This window comes from Colobus angolensis, unplaced genomic scaffold (genome assembly GCF_000951035.1).
Source record: "Colobus angolensis palliatus isolate OR3802 unplaced genomic scaffold, Cang.pa_1.0 Scaffold13, whole genome shotgun sequence".
Classification (NCBI taxonomy): domain Eukaryota; kingdom Metazoa; phylum Chordata; class Mammalia; order Primates; family Cercopithecidae; genus Colobus; species Colobus angolensis.
Window position 1 is genome coordinate 9,156,221 of NW_012114252.1, and position 21,052 is coordinate 9,177,272.

The 21,052-nt window shown below is 45.9% G+C and overlaps 1 protein-coding gene across 1 annotated transcript in view; it reads right to left on the reverse strand.

Annotated features, from left to right (window-relative positions):
- Positions 1 to 6,249: 6,249 nt before the first annotated feature.
- Positions 6,250 to 21,052, reverse strand: part of SLC15A1 (solute carrier family 15 (oligopeptide transporter), member 1) — a 78,362-nt gene continuing 63,559 nt past the window's right edge. Inside the window, exons 19-23 of the mRNA XM_011933815.1 lie at positions 11,600 to 11,707; positions 11,378 to 11,486; positions 10,708 to 10,851; positions 8,998 to 9,105; positions 6,250 to 7,361 (exon numbers count right to left, since the gene is read on the reverse strand). Of these exons, the coding sequence (XP_011789205.1) occupies positions 7,170 to 7,361; positions 8,998 to 9,105; positions 10,708 to 10,851; positions 11,378 to 11,486; positions 11,600 to 11,707 (661 nt within the window). The 3' untranslated portion in view covers positions 6,250 to 7,169. The remainder of the gene's footprint in view (positions 7,362 to 8,997; positions 9,106 to 10,707; positions 10,852 to 11,377; positions 11,487 to 11,599; positions 11,708 to 21,052) is intronic.

The following is a 21,052-nucleotide window of genomic DNA, read 5'->3' on the forward strand; positions in this document are numbered from 1 at the left end:
TGTGCCGCAGACGGGGCTGCCTGTCTCGCAAGGCCTTCCCTGCTCCTATGGCGGTGAAGGTGTGAAGGGGATGGGAAGTGTCCCCAAGTTCTTTCTGAAGAAACATATCAGGCAAATAACAGAATTATAAAGGTGAGCTGACAGAGAGGAGAGAGAGAGAGAGAGAGCGAGAGAGAGAATGGTCTTCTTAGCAATTCCACCTTGATATGGTTACAGACTGGAAGTCTATACCTAGACTAGTTAACCAGGAAGGCAGATGGGAACTTGGATTTCCTCCTTCCCATCTGTGGTTTCCGTTTCTAATCACAGACTATTGTAGTCACCTTTCCTTCTGTTGGAAACAAACGTTGACTCTCTGCTTCCTCCCGAGGTGCGGGCACTCTCAGAATTCGAGGGAACAGAGGCACAGGAAAGCCATCATCAAGCTTGGGTTTGTCTCTGTCGCTTACAGAGTTGTAGGATCTCGAGCAAGTTATTGAACCACAGTGTGCCTCAGTTTCCTCATCTGCGGCATGAGGATGCTGATATGCTTACCTCCAAGGGCTGTTCAGGGTATTAAATGAATAAAATGCTCAAAGCCCTTAGAACAGGCCACGCTGAAAGTAGCAAATATCTTTCTCTCGTCTCCCACATTCCATTTGTCAGAGAATTCTGTTGGCTCCATCAGCTCCAAAGTATATCCGGAATCCCACCACTTCTCACCACCACACTGCCACCTACCTGGCCAGAGCCACCCTCCTGGAAGGTCACCTGGGAACCTGCATAGCACTTGGCCTCTTTCAGTTTATTCATTAATACAATTATTTTGCTGTTTTTTCAAGATGGGGTCTCCCTATATTGCCCAGGCTGGAGTGCAGTGGTGCGATCATGGCTCACCACTGCCCCAAACTCCTGAGCTCAAGGAATCCTCCCACCTCAGCCTCCCGAGGAGCGGGGATCACAGATGTGTGCCACCATACCTGGCTTATGTTTAAATTTGTTGTAGAGATGGGGTCTCCCTATGTTTCCCAGGCTGGTCTCCAACTTCTAGGCTCCAAGTCATCCATCTGCCTCAGCCTCCCAAGTGCCCAAGTGGCTGGGACTACAGATGCGTGCTACCAGGCCCAGATCAGTTTACTCTTAAAACAGGAGCTAGAGGGATCCTGCCACACAGCAGTCACATGACTTCTAGGCTCAAAAACCTAGAAGATATCTCAAAAGCCCAAGCTCTAACCCTGGCCTGCCCAACATGAAAGACACACCCCTTCTCTCTGCCCTCAGCAACTCACTCCCCTCACTCCCCTGATCCTGTGTGCTGGCCTCTTGAAGACACCGGGTATGCCCTGCCCGCAGCCTTTGCACGGCTGCCCCTCTGCCAGGTACTCTCTGCCCTCACCTTGTTGAAGTGGCTGCTCGCATGCCACCATCCCAAGAAGCGCCCTCTGATCATCCTTTTCAGTCGCAACCTCTGTCCCCGTTTCATTTTTTATTTTCGATCCACGGCACCCAACACCTCCTACTATACCACATCATTTTCCATAATTTCCTTATTTAGCACATTTGTTATTTACGGTCCCTCTGCTGCTGCAAGAATGCGAGTGTGCGCAGAGGCAGGGGTCTGGCTTCTTTCTGTTCTGGGAGGTATCCCATGTGCCTGGCATGTGTCTGCCCTTGGTGCATGCTCGGTAGGCATGGGTAGAACAAGTAGCACAGGGCAAGGGCTCACCCAGGGTCCTTTCTTGGCACCACAAGGGCCTTACCCCAACCCTGGGAAGCGGGCACTGTCTTTATTTTACCAATGATGACGTTGACTCCTCCGGCAGCCTGCCCAAGCTCACAGCTCAAGGAAGGGAAGAACCAGGAGCCTGATATGAGTGTTCCCACCCTGGCCCCGCGGTTTTGCCGCAGCCCCACCCTCCCGAAAGCACGCGCTCCCCCAGGCTGCAGGGGTCTCTCCCCGTGTCCGCTTCTCCCCAGCACCTGCCTGCTGCCCACCCCCTCCCACCTGCAGGCAATTTGCCCATCTCTACTTGCCCGAGGCACCTCCCAGGCCACACCGCAGAAAGCCTGCGCGCTGCGATTTACCTCCGCGTCTCATGTTGGTTGCTGCCGTGGTTTGGGAGCCACTGCCCTCTGCTACTGACTTGGTGCCTTCCTGGACCTCCCTCGCGGGCTCATCTGTTTCATCTTTCTGTACACTCTTTAGGGAAGATGCGGACGCGCATTCTCTCTCGCTCCGGGGATGCCTGCTGTAGGCCCTTAGCAACTAACGACTGGTTGTGCCTGTTAGTAGCTGGGTGGGACTTATTCCAGATCCTTTCCAGGTTTGTAAATCAAATCCAGGACCTGAGTCAGACTCCGGACTTATTGAAGTTCGGCCTTCCTGAAGATGAAAACTCAGGCCGAGCATCATGGACAGCAAGGCTATCTCTGCCCCAAGGCACCAGCTGGCAGACGGGCTCTCAGTTCCATCTACCAGCCACTGCAAAGCAGGGACCTGTGTGTCAACTGGGCCCTCGGACAGGTGGTCTGGGCCTCCCCTCTCTTCCCTGTGGTGACGGGGACAGGGAACTTTGTAGGAGAAACCTATGAAATGGAAACTGTGAAGGGAAATGCTCTTTTTTTTTTTTTTTAAATGAGATGGAGTTTCACTCGTGTTGCCCAGCCGGGACTGCAGTGGCGCCATCTCGGCTCACTGTAACTTCCGCCTCCCAGGTTCAAGTGATTCTCTTGCCTCAGCCTCCTGAGTAGCTGGGATTACAGGCACCTGCCACCACCCCGGCTAATTTTTGTATTTTCAGTAGAGACAGGGTTTCGCCATGTTGGCCAGGCTGGTCTCGAACTCCTGGCCTCAGGTGATCAGCCCACCTCGGCCTCCCAAAGTGCTGGGATTACAGGCGTGAGCCGCTGTGTCCGGCTTGGAAATGCTTTCCTTGCCTCAGTGCTAGGAGTAGAATGGCCCCCAGGCACAAAGGGCTGCTTGATAAATCCTCCGACTGCCAGAAGGTACAAAGCTCTTAGGGACTGACATGGTTGGGGTGTGTGTCCCCTCCAAACCTCAGGTTAACTGCAATCCCCGGTGTTGGAGGTGGGGCCAGTGGGAGGTGTCTGGATCACCGGGGTGGGTCCCTCCTGAATGATTTTGTGCCATTCCGTTGGTGATGAGTGAGTTGTCGTTCCGTTAGTTCACATGAGACCGGGTTGTTTAAAAGTCTGGGATCCCCCCACTCTCTCTTGCTCCCACTCTCGCCATGTGATGGGCCTGCTTCGGCTCTGCCTTCTGCCGTGGGGCCTCGCTGGAAGCCAAGCAGAGGTTGGTGCCACGCCTGTGCAGCCTGCTGAACCACAGGCCAAATAAAACTCTTTTCTTTATAAATGACTCAGTCGCAAGTTTTCCTTTATAATAACGCAAAAGTGGACTGTGAATAATACAGGGCCCCACGCTGGCCTCCAGAACATTCAGCCCTCAGAAATGCATGGCTTTTTGTTCCAGATGCACCAGAACAGCACCCCACCAGATTTCGGTTTCCATGGCTTTTGAGTCTTAAACACATCTATGGAGTCTAGGAGCCTCATTAGAACAAGCCAGACATTACATCACATGAAAACCCCAGTGGTTCTGAATCACCAGACATTAGCAGGAGGCGAGATGAAAAGTCACACTCCTCTCACAGCAGCTGCTGGAGGTGGCTGTGTCCTTGTTGATGGACCAGGAGATGGCGGTATCCTTGCTGATAGACCCGAGAGTCCTGGAGGCCCAGGCTCGCTCCCTGCTCACTGCCTCAGATCGGGGCTGGAGACAGAAACCTGGACACATAGGACGCTCTTGAGAAAGCCCAGGAGCCCTCAGCACCACAGCACACAGGCACATGGAAGGAGAATGGCTTTTTCATTTCTCTCACTCTGGTGGCCTCCGGGGTGAGGGGGTACAGTAGGGAGTTAGTCTGGAGTGGGGACAGAGTTCCCGTTTGCAAAATGAAAAAGTTCTGGAGATGGACGGTGGCCATGATGAAAAAGTTCTGGAGATGGATGGTGGCCATGGTCCTCCAGCAATGAGGATGTTTTTCATGCCACTCAACTGCAGATTAAAAATGGATTCAAATAGTAATGTTCCCTTATCTGTATTTTGCCATAATTTTATTTTTTGAGACAAAGTCTCACTCTGTTGCCCAGGCTGCAGCTTAGGGACACAATCCTGGCTCACTGCAGCCTTCGTCCCTCGGGTTCAAGTGATTCTCCTGCCTCAGCCTCCTGAGCAGCTGGGATTACAGGCACCCACCACCAGGCCTGGCTCATTTTTTGTATTTTTAGTAGAGACGGGGTTTCACCATGTTGGCCAGGCTGGTCTCGAACTCCTGACCTAAGGTGATCCGCCTGTCTCAGCCTCCCAAAGTGCTGGGATTATAGGCAGGAGCCACCATACCACACCACACACATCTCACCTGGTCTGTATTTTGCCATAATTTTAAAATAAATGGAAGAGCCTGCCCATTCTTGCTGCCCTGTGCTGTAGGCCCATGGACTTCCATGCTACAGGCCTTCCTTCCCTCTCCTTTGCTGTCCCTGGACACTCCTTTTCTGTGGCTCTCACCCACTCCGTCCCCAAGCCACTGCCCCTCCAGGTGAGACAATGGCCTTCTGCTTGGTGAGTTTCAGAGCTAATTACCCACAGGGACAGCCATCGGCAGTAGGGCACTCACAAACCAGGCCCATGAGGGAGGGGGTTCCAATATCCTTACAGGAGGCCCCGACTCCACTAAGAGGACAAGTGTGCTGAATCTTTTCTGTTTAGCCCTTTGAGAGCAGGGTTTTTCAGCCTCTCCTTTCTGCACACTTAAGCCCCTCTTACCCACCAAGGCCAGGCCTGGGGGTTCATCCTGCGCTTCAAGTGGACAGTTCCCTCTCTGCAGCCCTTCAGTGCCCACTTTGCCTTCCCTTGCCGCCTTTACATGGCCTCAGCCATCACAAGTTTGCTTTCTGTTATGTGAACAAGGACGGCATAGTGTCGTGGTTAACAGGGCTTTCTTTTGCCCAGACATGCTTGGGTTCAAATCCTGGCTCAGCGAGCTGCCAGATATATGGCCTTGGACCAGTTACTTAAACTTCACATTCTCCGGTTTCCATGTCTCTAAAATGGGAATAAAAAAGCCTTCCTTAGTTTAGTTATAAGGATTAAAATAGAATTAATCCATACTGTCCATTGAGCATCGGCAGTGAGAGGCGGCTCTGCGCAATGACTGGCAGCTGGGCTGTGGAGCAGGCCTGGGATGGCCTGGGGCAGGGTACTTGGTTTCGCCCTGCCTGTTTTCTCCTCTGTGGAATGGGAATGGGTAATGGTAATCTACCTTACAGGTCTGTGGCAAGGATTGCATGTTTGTAAATTTCATTCAAGAGAGTGCTTGGCATGCTGTCTGCACATACTCAGTGTTCAATAAATACTCACCACTTTTGTTAGTCATTTAGAAAGGAGGTGGCCTGGCCCAGTGACCCACACCTGTAATCCCAGCACTTTGGGAAGTCGAGGCAGGCGGATCACCTGAGGTCAGGAGTTCGAGACCAGCCTGGCCAACATGGTGAAACCCCCATCTCTACTAAAAATACAAAAATTAGCCAGGTGTGGTGGTAGGTGACTATAATCTCAGCTACTCAGGAGGCTGATGCTGGAGAATTGCTTGAATCTGGGAGGCGGAGGTTGCAGTGAGCCAAGATCTGGCCATTGCACTCCAGCCTGGGCAACAAGAACAAAACTCCGACTCAAAAAAACAAAGAAGCTACCAGGCCAGGCTCGGTGGCTCATGCCTGTAATTCTAGCACTTTGAGAGGCAGGTGGATTGTTTAAGCTCAGCAGTTCGAGACCAGCTGGGGCAACATGATAAAACCCTGTCTCTATAAAAATTAGCAGGGTGTGGTTGTTTGCACCTATAGTCCCAACTACTTGCAGGGCTGAGGCGAGAGGTTAGCTTGAGCCCAGGAAGCAGAGGTTGCAGTGTGCCAAGAAGGTGCCACTGCACTCCTGCCTGCATGACAGAGCTACACCTGGTCTTAAAAAAAAAAAAAAGGCTACCAAAAATAATCCAGAATACATGACAAAAATCTATGTCTAAAATACCTACCTACCTACCTTTATCTAGTTGTCTAGCAATCAATCAATCAATCATCCCTGGGGAAAACAGGACCAGGAAGAATTTTTAATGAACTGGCGCTCCTTTTATAATCAGATAGTATGTTAAAGATTTCTTACCCTACCCAAAGACCCATGAACACTTATGCTTAAGAACAGAAATTTATTTCACACCATTGAAACTTCAAAAAAATCATTACTGGCCTTCACATGAGCTGTCTTTCGAGTTATCCATAATTTAAATAGAGGTAGGGACTAGAAAAACAAAACAACAAAAACCCAAAGGTAAAGTTATCAGTTAATACCAGCTGGTCCTTATCACAGCCATTCTCAAACCTGCACGTTCACTTGCAGCCTTGGCTCCTGCCTCCTTTAGAATAGTTTTCATAAGAGTGTTAGAGATGAACAATGTAGAACAGGAAACTCTGTTACCCTTTCAAGATTAAGCTAGTCCAAAATAACATCATTTGTGTGATCGGGAAGATGACAAATGCAGGGTGGGCTCTCAGTGCTCTAAGACAGTGTGTGTATGTGTGGCTTAAATAAGCCTTTCAAACAGAAGACTTCTTCCAGAATTTTAGATTCATTGCTGGCTGCTTAGAAAACAGCATTCACGGCCGGGTGCGGTGGCTCACGCCTGTAATCCCAGCACTTCGGCAAGCCAAGCGGGCACCAGGTCAAGAGATCGGGACCATCCTGGCCAACGCAGTGAAACCCCATCTCTACTAAAAATACAAAATTAGCCGGGCATGGTGGTGCATGCCTGTAATCCCAGCCCACTCGGGAGGCTGAGGCAGGAGAATCACTTGAACCTGCGAGACGGAGGTTGCAGTGAGCTGAGATCGCGCCATTGCACTCCAGCCTGCACAACAAGAGCAAAACTCTGTCTCAAAAAAAAAAAAAAAAGAAAAGAAAAGAAAAAAGAAAAAAAAGAAAATAGCATTCATGGTTTAGTTCCCAATTGTGAAGTCTTCCCCACCAGAGGCCATCTAATGGAGTGTCCTGCTACCTGGGGGCAGAGGTCAGGGCATCTGCCGGTCCAGTCCTTCCTCCACTTGCTTCCTGACCTTCACATCTGTGTTTGTGAGTTGGCCCCCGACATGAAATATGGGTTACTCTTTTCCAGGCTCTTTTTCTTTTCATCCTCATCAAATTGAGCTTCGATTTCTGCTGGATTGATGTAAGTATAGAATCGAGTCATGATGGCAAAAATTATACAGACGACCAGAAGCAACGCAGCAAATAGAATGTACTCAGCCCACTGTGAAGAAATCAGAGTTGGAGCAGGAAAAAGAATAAAAATAAAACAGGTCATATTGATGAATATATGGTGTGTATATTTTCTTGCTACATGCAGATGGAGAGTACTTTGAAATTAAATTATGGAAAATTGGTAAGCAACCAATACAGATACAGTAAGGCCAGCTTTTCTGGAATGCCCCAGATAGATAGATGCTAATATAGACAACATGTTTTGAACAGCACTAAGGTACAGAAACAACAGACTTTGGGAAGATGAGAGAAAATGTCTGAAACGCTCAAGCCTTAAGACATAAGGCTGAACCCTGGAAGGGTGCGAACCGAGAGAACAGCAAGCAGTGCCCACGGGGGAAAAATGAATGTGCTGAACTCTAGCAAGTTAAGAGCACCATGCTCCCCCTTGGAAACACCTGGAGCTCATAAGCACACAGCATTAGCACATCTGCTGCTGGGACCTGGTGCAGGAAGTCATGAAACGGATGGGATAACAGCTCCCTTATGAGGCAGACATGCTACAGTGCAGAAGGAAAGAGTGTAAGTATCAGTAGAGCCCTCATTTAATTTTGACTGGAAAAATTATAACCATCTCTAGGATGGCTTTAACTCCAGGTGTTGTGAAAGTTTCAGGATAACATGTGTCTGCTTGGCAGCTACTAAGCTGCATTCACTGAAGCTAGGAGAGATGTTTCCCTTGACAGTAAAACATGTAAGGGTGACTTCAAGTTAACCCATTCCGGCTATTTTGGTTATCAATTTCCAGCTGCACTAACAACAAGTAGAAAGAAGAAGAATCAGCAGGCCAGGTGCAGTGGCTCACGCCTGTAATCCCAGCATTTTAGGAGGCCGAGGTGGGCAGATCACGAGGTCAAGAGATCGAGACCATCCTGGCCAACATGGTGAAACCCTGTCTCTACTAAAAATACAAAAATTAGCTGGGTGTGGTGGTGGACGCCTGTAGGCCCAGCTACTCTGGAGGCTGAGGCAGGAGAATCGCTTGAACCCAAGAGGCGGAGGTTGCAGTGAGCCAAGATCGCACAGCTCCACTCCAGCCGGGCAATAGAGTGATACTCTGTCTAAAAAAAAAAAAAGAAAAGAAAAGAAGAAGAAGGAGAAGGAGGAGGAGGAGAGAGGAGGGAGGAGGGAGGAAGGAAGAAGGAGGAGGAGGAGGAGGAGAAGGAGAAAAGAAGAAAAGAAGAAGAAAAGAAGGAAAGAGAAGGGAGGAGAAGAAAAAAAGGAGAAGGAGAAGAAGAGGGAGGGGGGGAGGAGGAGAGGGGGGAGGAGGAGGAAGAAGGGAGGAGGGAGGAGGGAGAAAGGAGAAAGGAGAAAGGAGGAGAAGAACAAGAAGAAGAAGAAGAGGAAGAGGAAGAAGAGGAAGAGGAAGAGGAGGAGGAGGAGGAGGAAGAGGAAGAAGAGGAAGAAGAGGAAGAACAGGAAGAAAAGGAAGAAGAGGAAGAAGAGGAAGAATCAGCAGATACTTTGCCATAAGGCTATTTGGGAACAGCCCTGGCTGGTCTGGCAGTTTAATCCAGCTATTAGCCCAGATGACCACACAGAGCAGACAGGGCTAGGGAGGGCCACTGTGATGGCCATGAATAGGAAAGACAGAGGGATGTGCAATCTCCTCTCCCACGCCATACCTGTTTGCTGATCTGGCCCACCCCTGCCACAATGAGCACGATGATGTTGCCAACAGCCACCGTCAGCAGCCATCCTGCCTGCAGCACCGACTTCATGTTGGAAGGAGCCTGAGGAAGCAAAGCAAAGTGAGTCCCGCTCCAGGTCTCACCCTCCAAGCAGGAGAACACAGCTCACTGATGGGCATTTAATGAAGCAGAGCACCCTAACAATGCACACGTAAAGTCAGGTGACCTCAACGTAAAAAGGATCATCACTTGAGTAACAAGATACCCACACACTCACAGGTGAGTAGACAAGAATCTCTGTGTTTCATGCTCCACATCCTTGCAAAGCTGTCCTCTTAGCTACACGGACACATCTACAGAGGAGTTGATCCTCTTTCTACAGGAGAGTTTCCAAGTGAAGCCACCCAGCCTGGCATAGTCTTCCCCTCAAATGCAGGCTGCCCTGGGCTGCAAGCTTGCCCTTCTGTGGCTTTCCTGCCACATCTCCAAAAGATCTCTTCAAACACCTGTCATCTGCATTATAGTTATGTCCTCTATTAACCTGTGAGGTTATCACAGAAAGTAAGTGATTTTCTGACTCATCTTGGCTGTTTTCCTTTTTTTTTTTTTTTTTTTTTTTTTTTTTTTTTTTTTTGAGACAGAGTCTTGCTCTGTCGCCCAGGCTGGAGTGCAGTGGCCGGATCTCAGCTCACTGCAAGCTCCGCCTCCCGGGTTTACACCATTCTCCTGCCTCAGCCTCCCGAGTAGCTGGGACTACAGGCGCCCGCCACCTCGCCCGGCTAGTTTTTGTATTTTTCAGTAGAGACGGGGTTTCACCGTGTTCGCCAGGATGGTCTCGATCTCCTGACCTCGTGATCCACCTGTCTCGGCCTCCCAGAGTGCTGTGATTACAGGCTTGAGCCACCGTGCCTGGCCTTGGCTGTTTTACCATAAAAATTGATGGTACTAGGCATTATGTGCTATAATGCCTATAACTATAGTTCGGACAACACAGTTCAACAATTAAGCTCTAATTTGGGTATCAATAAAACCTAGCTCATTAGTCTAACACACTTAAAAGCAATAATTCTTTTAAGCTTTTGTTTTGTTTTGTTTTGTTTTTGAGACAGTGTCTTGCTCTGTTGCCCATGCTGGAGTGCAGTGGTGCGATCACAGCTCACTGCTGCCTTGGACTCCTGGGTTTAAGGAATCCTCCTGCCTCAGCCTCCCAAGTAGCTGGGACCACAAGCGTGCTCTACCATGCTCAGCTAATGTTTTTTTTACTTTTAAAGCTAGACCTTATTTGGTGTGTCTACTGGGAGCTATAAAGAGACCTCAACCAAACCTATCATGAGGACATAGACCTGTAATTGAGCTGTTTTATGAATGGTTGGTTACATCTGGTTGTTTCAGAAAGGAGAATCTGCTGACCTTTATCGCCCTGGTAGCAGTCAGTAATAAATACTGGACGCTAAATGTCTAGGGTATGACTGTGGGTCTATAGACACATATGAACACATGTTCTCGCAAAGCTGAAGAGAGTAATAACTCTTATTCAGTAAGGACAACACTTGTCGATCTCAGAGACCTTGCTCTACGGAAGATACCATAATGCTTTCTAGACTTTCGAAAAACATAGTTATCCCAGATTTAAATTAAGTCCCATCAGCATTTTCTGCAGGCGGGGGTATAGCAGATGGGTGGTAAATACAACGAACAAGAAACCTGAGAATATGAGAATTCCAGTCCCGTGACAGAGAAGACCACTTCGCCACAGGTGAGAAGAAAATACTGCGGGATTTGCAGAGCCATGTTAACCGTGTTGGCTGAAATATCTTCAAATTCCTTCACTTCGGGGCAGCCGTCATTCTGCAGCAGTAAGGAAAAAGCAGAAGAGGTTGAGATAGCTCCTAAAATAAAAATTGTTCGAACAGGTAAATTGAGTTTGACCTTCTAGGGTTACATCATATGATTTGTCAAGTACATACACATTTTAACCATAAGGCAACACCACATTTTACACTTGCGATGGGATTTGAAGATACGTTCACTAGCATTTTTCTTTCAGATAAGAGAATAGGTTGGAAGTCATTTTAAAACACTGCCCTCTCTTTGAACTATGAGTTCCTTAAGTCCACGTTAATAGTCTATAAAGAGGCATCAGATATTGGTTAACATAAATTATTCTCCAGGGGAAGTCAGTCTGTTTAGATTCTTTCTAATGATTAAGTCAACAATAAGTTAAAGAATTAGCCAAGTGAATTAATTCTAAGCCCATTTAAAATACAGATCCTAACATCACTCTAGTTAAATCATTATGTCCTAAGTGCTTGTGAGTCTTCGTTATCAATCGAGTTCGAGCAGATCTTCTGCTACAATGAAACAAGTTACTAACCTTCCTTTGGACTGTATAGGTATAAGCACTACCAAATTCAAGGTAGAAAGTCTTGAAATTAGGTTGACATTGTGGTGGAATCTCTGTTGAACTTATTGTGAAGCCTTTTCTATCAAAAGAAAGAATAATATTGGTTAACATTCTTGGCATTAAAAGTTTCAATGTATTTTTTAAAGAAAAATTATTGAACCTTTGAGTGAAGCGTTCAGTCTAGGTACTTACATGCCAGAAGGAAAAAACTGGTAGTTGCTGGCATTGTTGCTGCTGACATTTGCATAAATTTTCCCATTCATTGTGATGGTGATGAGCTCGTTAAAAGTATTTACAAATCTGAAACAGAAAACCACCTGTCTTGTAACTGAACTAGAAAAAAATATATTCTAGGTCACAGTTCATGCACCTGAAGTTGGGCAATACTCCCTATTTTGAAGGCGTTTAAGATGTTTTCAGAATATTTCTAGAGAATAAAGACAGACAGTGAAGAACCCTAGGTTTATCACTGCTCACCCACTCATGAGAACACACCTAAAAGAATGTATTTAACAGTGTTTATACGTGCTAGGTACTGCTCTAAGTACTTTGTAAATCTAACCTCATTCAATACGTTAGGATATTAAGCAGGGACTGAAGTAGGTACTGGCCTCTTCCCTTCAGGAGGGTAGCCATGCCTTTGTGTTCCTTGTTTCAGAAACTTTATCTATTTATTTATTTATTTAGAGATGGCATCTCGCTCTGTCGCCCATGCTGGAGTGCAGTGGTGCAATCTCGGCTCACTGCAACCTCTGCCTCCCAGGTTCAAGCGATTTTCCTGTCTCAGCCTCCCGAGTAGTTGGGATTACAGGCATGCACCACCATGCCCAGCTCATTTTTGTATTTTTAGTAGAGACAGGGTTTCACCATGTTGGCCAGGCTGGTCTTGAACTCGTGACCTCAGGTGATCTGCCCACTTTGGCCTCTCAAATTGCTAGGATTGCAGATGTGAGCCACCGTGCCTGGCCAAAAACTTTAGCGTTCGAGTAGTGAAAGACCAAAACAAGATGCTGCCCAGTTCCTAAAAGATAGACCCCAGTTCCTAAAGGACACCCCCCTTCTTTAGGGATTGAGGAGGAAAGCCCACCTACTTCCTGCCTCTAGGAGCCTCAGGTGGCGAAGGCACCTGGGATTGGAGAAGAAGAAGTGGGCCAACCCCGTAACAAGAGACAGTGTTTTTAGTCTTTTTTAGAGATGAGGTCTTGCTCTGTTGCCCAGGCTAGAGTGCAGTGATACAATCACAGTTGAAAGCAGCCTCAAACTCTTGGCCTCAAGTGATCCTCCCACCTTAGCTTCCTGAGTAGCTGGGACTACAGGTGTGTGCCACCATGCCTGGCTAATTTTTATTTTTATTTTGTAGAGACAAGGGTCTGGCTGTGTTGCCCAGCCTGGTCTTAAACTCCTGGCCTCAAGAGATCCTCGCTCCACAGTCTCCCAAAGCACTAGGGTTATGGGTACGAGTCACGACACCTGGCCGAGAGACAGCTTTAAGGAATCCCCTTCAGAGGGTGGAGGCCTGTGTGATCCTGGACTGACAGCGGTCAGCATCCTGCTGGAATCCAGCTTTGAATGGAATATACCCAGTAAGACCGGCTTCCAGGTCTGAGGCTTCCTATCTCTACAAAGTCCCATGAGGCTACATTTCACATGGAATCGGTGAATTGTTCGCCTTCATAGGACCATACGGATGGTGAACAGCAAGGATGGCTGATTACAGACCCCTTTCATAGCTGTTCCAGGCTATAGACGACCCTGAAACTCTCATACAACCCTAATGACCAGGAGGGTGCTGCCCAAAATAAGACCAGTCGACTTTTCCTACCAAACATGTGAGTGAAGGCCGAGAGCAGATCATCCAATGCAGAGAACAGTAAGTCTTACTAGTGTACACCTCAGCAGTGTAAAGAACAATTTAACCTCTCCATCCCCAAAATACGGGGCCAAGGTTCATCAGCTTTGTGGCAACAAATAATACTGGTCAAATTCTAGGTGCTGGGAGAAAATATCTATGAATTAAACTCAGGTCCTCAAGTCCCGAGGCCTTCTCCTCGGTGTCATTTGATAGGTGATGAATACAGAAAATGGAACCTGAGACAGATCCACATGGGCCTTAGCTAGAATTCACACTGCTGTAGACTGTGAGAGCTGCTTTTATCAAAGGTGAAGATCATCCACACACAAGACAGCGCGTGGGCAGAGTATGAGACGAGGAAGCCGAGCGCTGGGCCTGAGGCCTGGCTTTGTAACTTAGCAGCCATCAGACTTGAGGACTTCGAGCTGCCTGGCCTGTGTCTTAGGGCTGGTGCAATAAGAAATGAAAACACAGTCCCAAGTCACTTAATGATGGGGATGGGGTCTGAGCAATGTGTCAGGAGGCGATTCTGCGGTGATGGGAACCTCATAGCGGGCACTCACCCACATCTAGATGGTGCCGCCTACTACACCCCCAGGCTGCATGGGTATGGCCTGTGGCTCCTAAGCTACAAACTTGTGCAATGTTGGCTGCCCTGAATACTGGAGGCAACTGTGACACAATGGTAAGGATTTGCACAATTAAACATGTCTAAACACTCCCATTCTTTCCTCCCCGGCCCCCTGGCAGCCACTCATCTGCTTTCTGTCTCTATGGCGCTGCCTGCCACTTCATTTCAATGGAATCATTCCATGCAGGTCTCTGTAACCAGCTGCTCCCTCTTAGCATATTGTCTTTCACATTCATTCATATTGTGGCACGTATCCGTACTCTATTCCTTTCTATTTTTTGGTTTTTTGGAGACGGAGTCTCTCTCTGTTGCGCAGACTGGAGGGCAGTGGTGCGATCTCGGCTCACTGCAACCTCTGCCTCCTGGGTTCAAGCGATTCTCCTGCCTCAGCCTCCTGAGTAGCTGGGACTACAGGCACGTGCCACCACGCCTGGCTAATTTTTTGTATTTTTAGTAGAGATGGGGTTTTACCGTGTTAGCCAGATGGTCTCAATCTCCTGACCTTGTGATCCACCCACCTTAGCCTCCCAAAAAGTGTTGGGATTACAGGTGTGAGCCGTCACACCCGGCCACTTCATTCCTTTTTATGAGTAACATTCCATCATATGGATATACCACCTTTTGCCAGCTGATGGGCATTGCATTTGTTTGTATGTTTTCTCTATTGTGTATAATGCTGCAATGAACATTCATGCACAAGTTTTTGTGTGGACATGTTTTCATCTCTTCGGGGTGACACCTCATGTCACATTTGGCAGGCTTCCAAATTAACCACCTGGGGGAGGGCTCACAATGCATGGCTTACATCCTGTCCCTGAGTAGAGTCTTATCGTGACTCCTTCCAATCTTACTGTGCTGATATACTGATTAATACACAGCCCACTAACACTGAAAAGGACGCGGATTTGCTTCTGAATCGTGACGTTTTACTGACTGTCTTGTGCTAAAACATTTTAGCCCATATGTTGTCATCTGTAGTCAGTGATCATAACCTCTGTATTATAAACTCCAATAAAAGTGGAAAGCTCGGGCCGGCCATGGTGGCTCATGCCTGTAATCCCAGCACTTTGGGAGGCTGAGAAGGCCAGATCGTCTGAGGTCAGGAGTTCAAGACCAGCCTGACCAACATGGAGAAACCCCATTTCTACCAAAAATACAAAATTAGCTGGGCATGGTGGTGCATGCCTGTAATCTCAGCTACTCGGGAGGCTGAGGCAGGAGAATCGCTTGAATCCGGGAGGCGGAGTTTGCGGTGAGCCGAGATCGTGCCACTGCACTCTAGTCTGGGCAACAAGAGCAAAACTCTATCTCAAAAAAAAAAGAAAGAGAGAAAGAGAGAGAGAGAAAGAGAGAAAGAAGGAAAATGGAAAGCTCTAATATGAGGAGTCCCCTCTTTTCTAAACTTACCTTTTTTTTTTTTAAATAAAAGATAGGGCCTCACTCTGTCACCCAGGCTGGAGTGCAGTGGTGCGATCACGGCTTACTGCAGCCTTGAACTCCTGGGCTCAAACAATCTTCTCATCTCAGCCTCCTAAGTAGCTAGGACTGCAGGAGTGCACCACCATGCCTGGCTAATTTTTAAATTGTTATTTTTGTAGAGAGGGAGCTTTGCTGTATTGCCCAGGTTGGTCTTGAACTCCTGGCCTCAAGTGATTCTCCTGCCTCCACCTCCCAAAGTGCTGGGATTACAAGCATGAGCCACCACACCCGGTCTTCCTAAACTTTCTTATAAGAGCCTTTCAACTTGCAGCAGACTCTGGGACATGCCCTACTTTGCTGATGTCTCTTCCAGGTTGATCCTCACATTTGGCTTCCAATAAATCAAATTATTTCTGCCTCGACATCCTTAATTTTGGTCAACATGGTTATATACCTAGGAGTGACACTGCTGAGTTATATAGTAAAACTCTATGTTTAACATTTCAAAGAACTGTTTTTCAAAGTGGCTGTACCATTTTAGATTTCCACCAGCAGTGAATAAGAGTTCTAATTTTTATTTATTTGTTTGTTTGTTTGTTTGAAGATGGAGTCTCACTTTGTCACCCAGGCTGCAGTGCAGTGGCACCAACATGGCTCATTGCAGCCTCAACCACTCAGGTGATCCACCCACCTCAGTTTCTCGAGTAGCTGGGACACACCACCATGCCTGGCTAATTTTTGTATTTTTTGTAGGGACAGGGTTTTGCCATTTTGCTCAGGCTGGTCTTGAACTCCTGGGTTCAAGCAATCAGCCCACCTTGGCCTCCCAAAGTGCTGGGATTACAGGCATGAGCCACCATGCCCAGCTAAGAGGTCCAGTTTACCTGCATCCTTAACAATACTTGTTATTGTCTACCTTTTTTTTTTTTTTTTTTTTAAGATGGAGTTTCACTCTTGTTGCCCAGGCTGGAGAGCCATGGCACAGTCTCGACTCACTGCAACCTCCACCTCCCAGGTTCAAGCGATTCTCCTGCTTCAGCTTCCCAAGTAGCTGGGGTTACAGGTACCTGCTACCACGCCCAGCTGATTTTTGTATTTTTAGTAGAGACGGGGTTTCACCATGTTGGCTAGGCTGGTCTCGAACTCCTGGCCTCAGGTGATCTGACCACCTTGGCCTCCCAAAGTGCTGGGAATATAGGCGTGAGCCACCGTGCCTGGCCTATTGCCTATCTTTTTGATCAGAACCTAGAAGGTATGCAGTGGTATCTCACTGTGGTTTTAATTAAAATTTCCCTAAAAACTAACAACTTTGAACATATATTCATATGCTTGTTTGGGTATCTTCTTTGAAGAAATATCTATTTAAATACTGTGCCCATTTTAAAACTTGGGTTGTCTTTTTAGTACTGAGTTGTGAGAGTTCTTTATATATTCTGGATATGAGTCCCTTCTCAGATATATGATTTGTAAATATTTTCTCCCATTCTGTGGGTTGTCCCTTCAATTCTTGATCACATCATTTGCAGCACAAAGTTTTCCATTTTTATGAAGCCCAAGTTCTTTTTCCTTTTTTTGGTCACATGTGGTTTTGGTTTTCTTCTATAAATTTCATTGTTTCGGTTAGGTGAAAGAAAGTAGAACCTCAGGACCCCAAAGTCACTGTGCTGGCAAGATGAATACAATTATACACAATTATAGCCGTGTTTAGTTACACTGCAGAGAAATTTGGGAACACCAAAGAGAAGGAAGACGCCGAAAGTTTGATGAGAAGAAATGGAAATCAACCACAAAGATCGGCAGGTGCTTTTTTTTTTTTTTTTTTAAATCTTTTAGTCAAGCCTCCAAAGTTATGGAAGAAAATGGTGTCCAGCCAATGAACCAAGTGTGAGAAAACAAAAAGGCATTTTCAGGCAAGCAATGACTTGGAATTGATCTCATATTCCTCTTGACAAGATACTTGGCCATACACTGCCACAAAAGTAGAAAGAAGGCTGAGAAAGATGACATGAAATCCAAGAAAGAAAGGCATTAACCTGGCACACAGTGAAAAATTCTACCAGGATAGTGGTTCAACAGGACGACAGAGCCAGTGCTCCCGTCAGCTCGAAGAATGTGCTGAAGAGTTGGTTTTTCAGGAGGAAAAGTGGATTCCCAGGATAATAGTATAATTAGGAAGCCGGTAACCTTGGAGACTGGGTAAAGGCTTATGTTTTTGTTAACAAGAGGCCAACTGGGTTACAGGGAAAAAAAGGTGAAGCTGTGCAAGAAAGCCTTGGTGAAATGAAAGCAACCAAGACAGGCACTGCTGAACAATTCATCAATGTAATAGGAGATTCCAATACCTCTGGACAGTCAAGACATTTTCAGTGGAGGGATACATTTTCAAGAATATAAAGTAACATTTTCTCTTGCAGACTGATTACACTTTATTATGTTGTAAATATTATTTATAGGGTCATATTGTAAATCCTGTTTATGGATCTATTATTTAGACTCAGCCTAGCACAGGGAAAACAGAAACATACATCTAATATATATTAACAATGTGAAGCAAACAGGAGGTGAGATGAAAAGTAAAAGTTCATTTCACCACCATTTGTATTAGTAAGTTGTTTTTTGGTTTTGTTTTGTTTTGTTTTTTTGAGACAGGGTCTCACTCTGTTGTCCAGGGTGGAGGGCAGTGGCAAAATCTTGGCTCACTGCAGCCTCCACCTCCGGGGTTCAAGCATTTCTTCTACCTCAGCCTCCCGAGTAGCTGGGATTACAGGCACATGCACCATGCCTGACTAATTTTTGTATTTTTAGTAGAGACAGTGTTTCACCATGTTGACCAGGCTGGTCTTGAACTCCTGACCTCAGGTGATCCATCCACCTCAGCCTCCCAAAGTTCTGGGATTACAGGCATGAGCCACCATGCCCAGCCTATATTAGTAAGTTAATAGACATTGTCCCAAAGTATAGGTCTCTATTATTTTGTGTTTTAGTGCTAGCTCGTAAAAGCTAAAATCAGAAATTATCAAAGTTGTGCCTACAGGGGACTGGAGACTAGGGTTGAACGTTGAGGTGAACAGGAGAACTACTCTCATTCCCCCCAGTTTATTCTTATTAAAGATTTATTTATAGTAAATTGACTTTTGGGGTGTACAGTGCTATATAAATTTTAACAGTATCTTGATTTATAAATACTGTCACAATCAGAATACGTGGACCCCAAAATTGTGCTACCTCATAGTCAAACCTTTCCTCCACTCCTAACTCAAGCCAATCACTAATGTGTTCTGTGTCCCTGGAGCTTTTGGCTTTCTGCAAATGTCACATAAATGGAATTATACAATTGTTCTGTCAATGCCACTTTTGAGGGGGGAGTGGGACTGGGCAAGAGAACAATTTCCGTTTTTAACCACAGAGCTACTGCAAAAGGAACCAGTGAGCTGTCCCTCCCTTCCCCTTCTCCATATCTCCAATCACCGGTGTGAGAAGAGGCACTCCAGCCCAGGGCAGGACCAGCCCCTCCCCACACCCTCAACGTTTAAGAGAGAAAAGTGTGTGATCTTTTGAGGCTGGCTTCTTCCACAGCACAATGCATCTGAAATGCACTCATATCGTTGTACTGAGTCTGTCCCCTTTTTTGCTGAGTGGTGGATGTTTATGCATCCCCCATTGAAGGACATTTGGGTGATCTGCAACCTTCGGTGATTATAAACAGAGCTTCTGTAAACATTCATGTGTGGGCTTTTATGTGAACACAAGTTTCCAGTTCTCTAGGGTAAGTATCTAGGAGTGGGGTGGCTGGGTCACATGGTGAGTGTTTACCTGTATAAGAAACTGCCAAACTGTTTTTCAGAGGGGCTACAGCATCTTGTCCTCCCACCAGCAATGCAAGGGAGTTCTGGGTGCCCCGCATCCTCACCAGCACTTGGTACTGTCAGGGTTAAAACAATTATTACAGCCACCCGATAGGTGTGTTGTGATAACTCCCTGTGGTCTTCATTTATATTTCCCTTAATAAGACCAATGCTATTGTTCATGTGTTTATTTGTCATGTGTGGATATCTCCTTTGGTGACATATCTGCTCAAATCTTTTGCATTTTTAATTGGGTTATTTAAAATTAAATTTAAATTAAGATTATATGAATTTGCTGTGGAAGAAACCAGCCTCAAAAAGTTGCGCACTGTATAATTCTCTTTACATTGAGCTTTTAGAGTACTTAACTTATTTCGGATACAAGTTCTTTGTCAAATACATGATTTCTAAATATTTTCTCCCAGTTCATAGCAAATCTTTTTATTCTCTTCAGACTGATATTGGCTGGGTGCATGTATTCAAATTTGTACTCACATCTTAGTGTAGGCCCAGCACAGTGGCTCATGCCTGTAATTTTGGGAGGCTGGGATGGGAGGATTGCTTGAGCTCAGGAGTTGGAGACCAGCATGGGCAACATAGTGAGACCCCACCTCTACCAAAAGTAAAAATCAGCTGGGTGTGCTGGTGCGCACCTGTAGTCCCAGCTACTTGGGAGGCTGAGGCAGAAGGATCACTTGAGCCCAGAAGGATGAGGCTGCACTGAGCTGTGATTGCACCACTGCATTCTAGCCTGGGCAGGAGAGCAAGACCCTGTCTCAAAAAAAAAAAAAAAAGTGACATTGACAGAACAAACATTTTTAGTTTTGGTGAACTCTATCACGTTTTTCTTCTATAGATTGTGTTTTTGGTGTCATAGCTAAGAACCCAGGGTCACAAGAGTTTACGTTTCTTGTATAAATTTTATAGTTTTATATTTTACTTGTAGATCTATAATCAATTTTGAGTTTTCACATAAGATGTATAAGAATTTAGTATAATTTTTATATATGAATTGTGTATAAGATCTGAGGTTTAGGTCAAGTTCATTTTTTACATATGAATGTTCAAATGTTTCAACATTGATTGTTGAAAATACTTCCCTTAATCCATTGAACTGTCTTTGTACCTTTGAAAAAAATCAGTTCCTTGGGTCGGGATTATTCATTCATCTATGGGTCTATTTCTTTGCCAATATCATTTTGTCTTCATTGCTGTAACTCTACAGTACATTTTAAAACTAGTAGTAGTAAGACTCTTGCAACTTAATTCTTTTTCAAAATTATTTGAGCTATTCTAATTCCTTTGCCTTTCCATATATATTTTAGAAGCAGCTTTTTTATACCCATACAAACAGTGCTATGATTTTGATAGGAATGGCAATAAACCTATAGGTCAACTTGGGGAGAAGTGACATCTTTACTATATTAAATCTTCGGATCAGTGAACACAGCTGTCTCTCCATGTATTTAGCTTTTCACTGATTTCTTTCATAAGCAATTTTGTAGTTTTTACCACTCAAATCCTGCATGTTTTGTTAGATTTGTATCTAAGTATTTCATATTTTGTGGGGGGAGATAGTACACACGAAATGGCTGTAAAATTTCAGATTCCAACTCTTCATTGTTAGCACACTGAACTGTGGTGGATTTTGTTTTTGTCCTGTGTCCCATGACTTTTCTAATTTCACTTATTGACTCTAGGAGCTTCTTTTGGTAGAGTCCTGGGGACTTTCTGTATAGACAATTGTCATCTATAAGTAGACATTTATTTTATTTATTTATTTATTATATTGATTTATTTTGAGACAAGGTCTCATTCTGTCACCCAGGCTGGAGTGCAGTGACAGGATCACAGTTCACTGCAGCCTCAACCTCCCCAAGCTCAGGTGATCCTCCCCC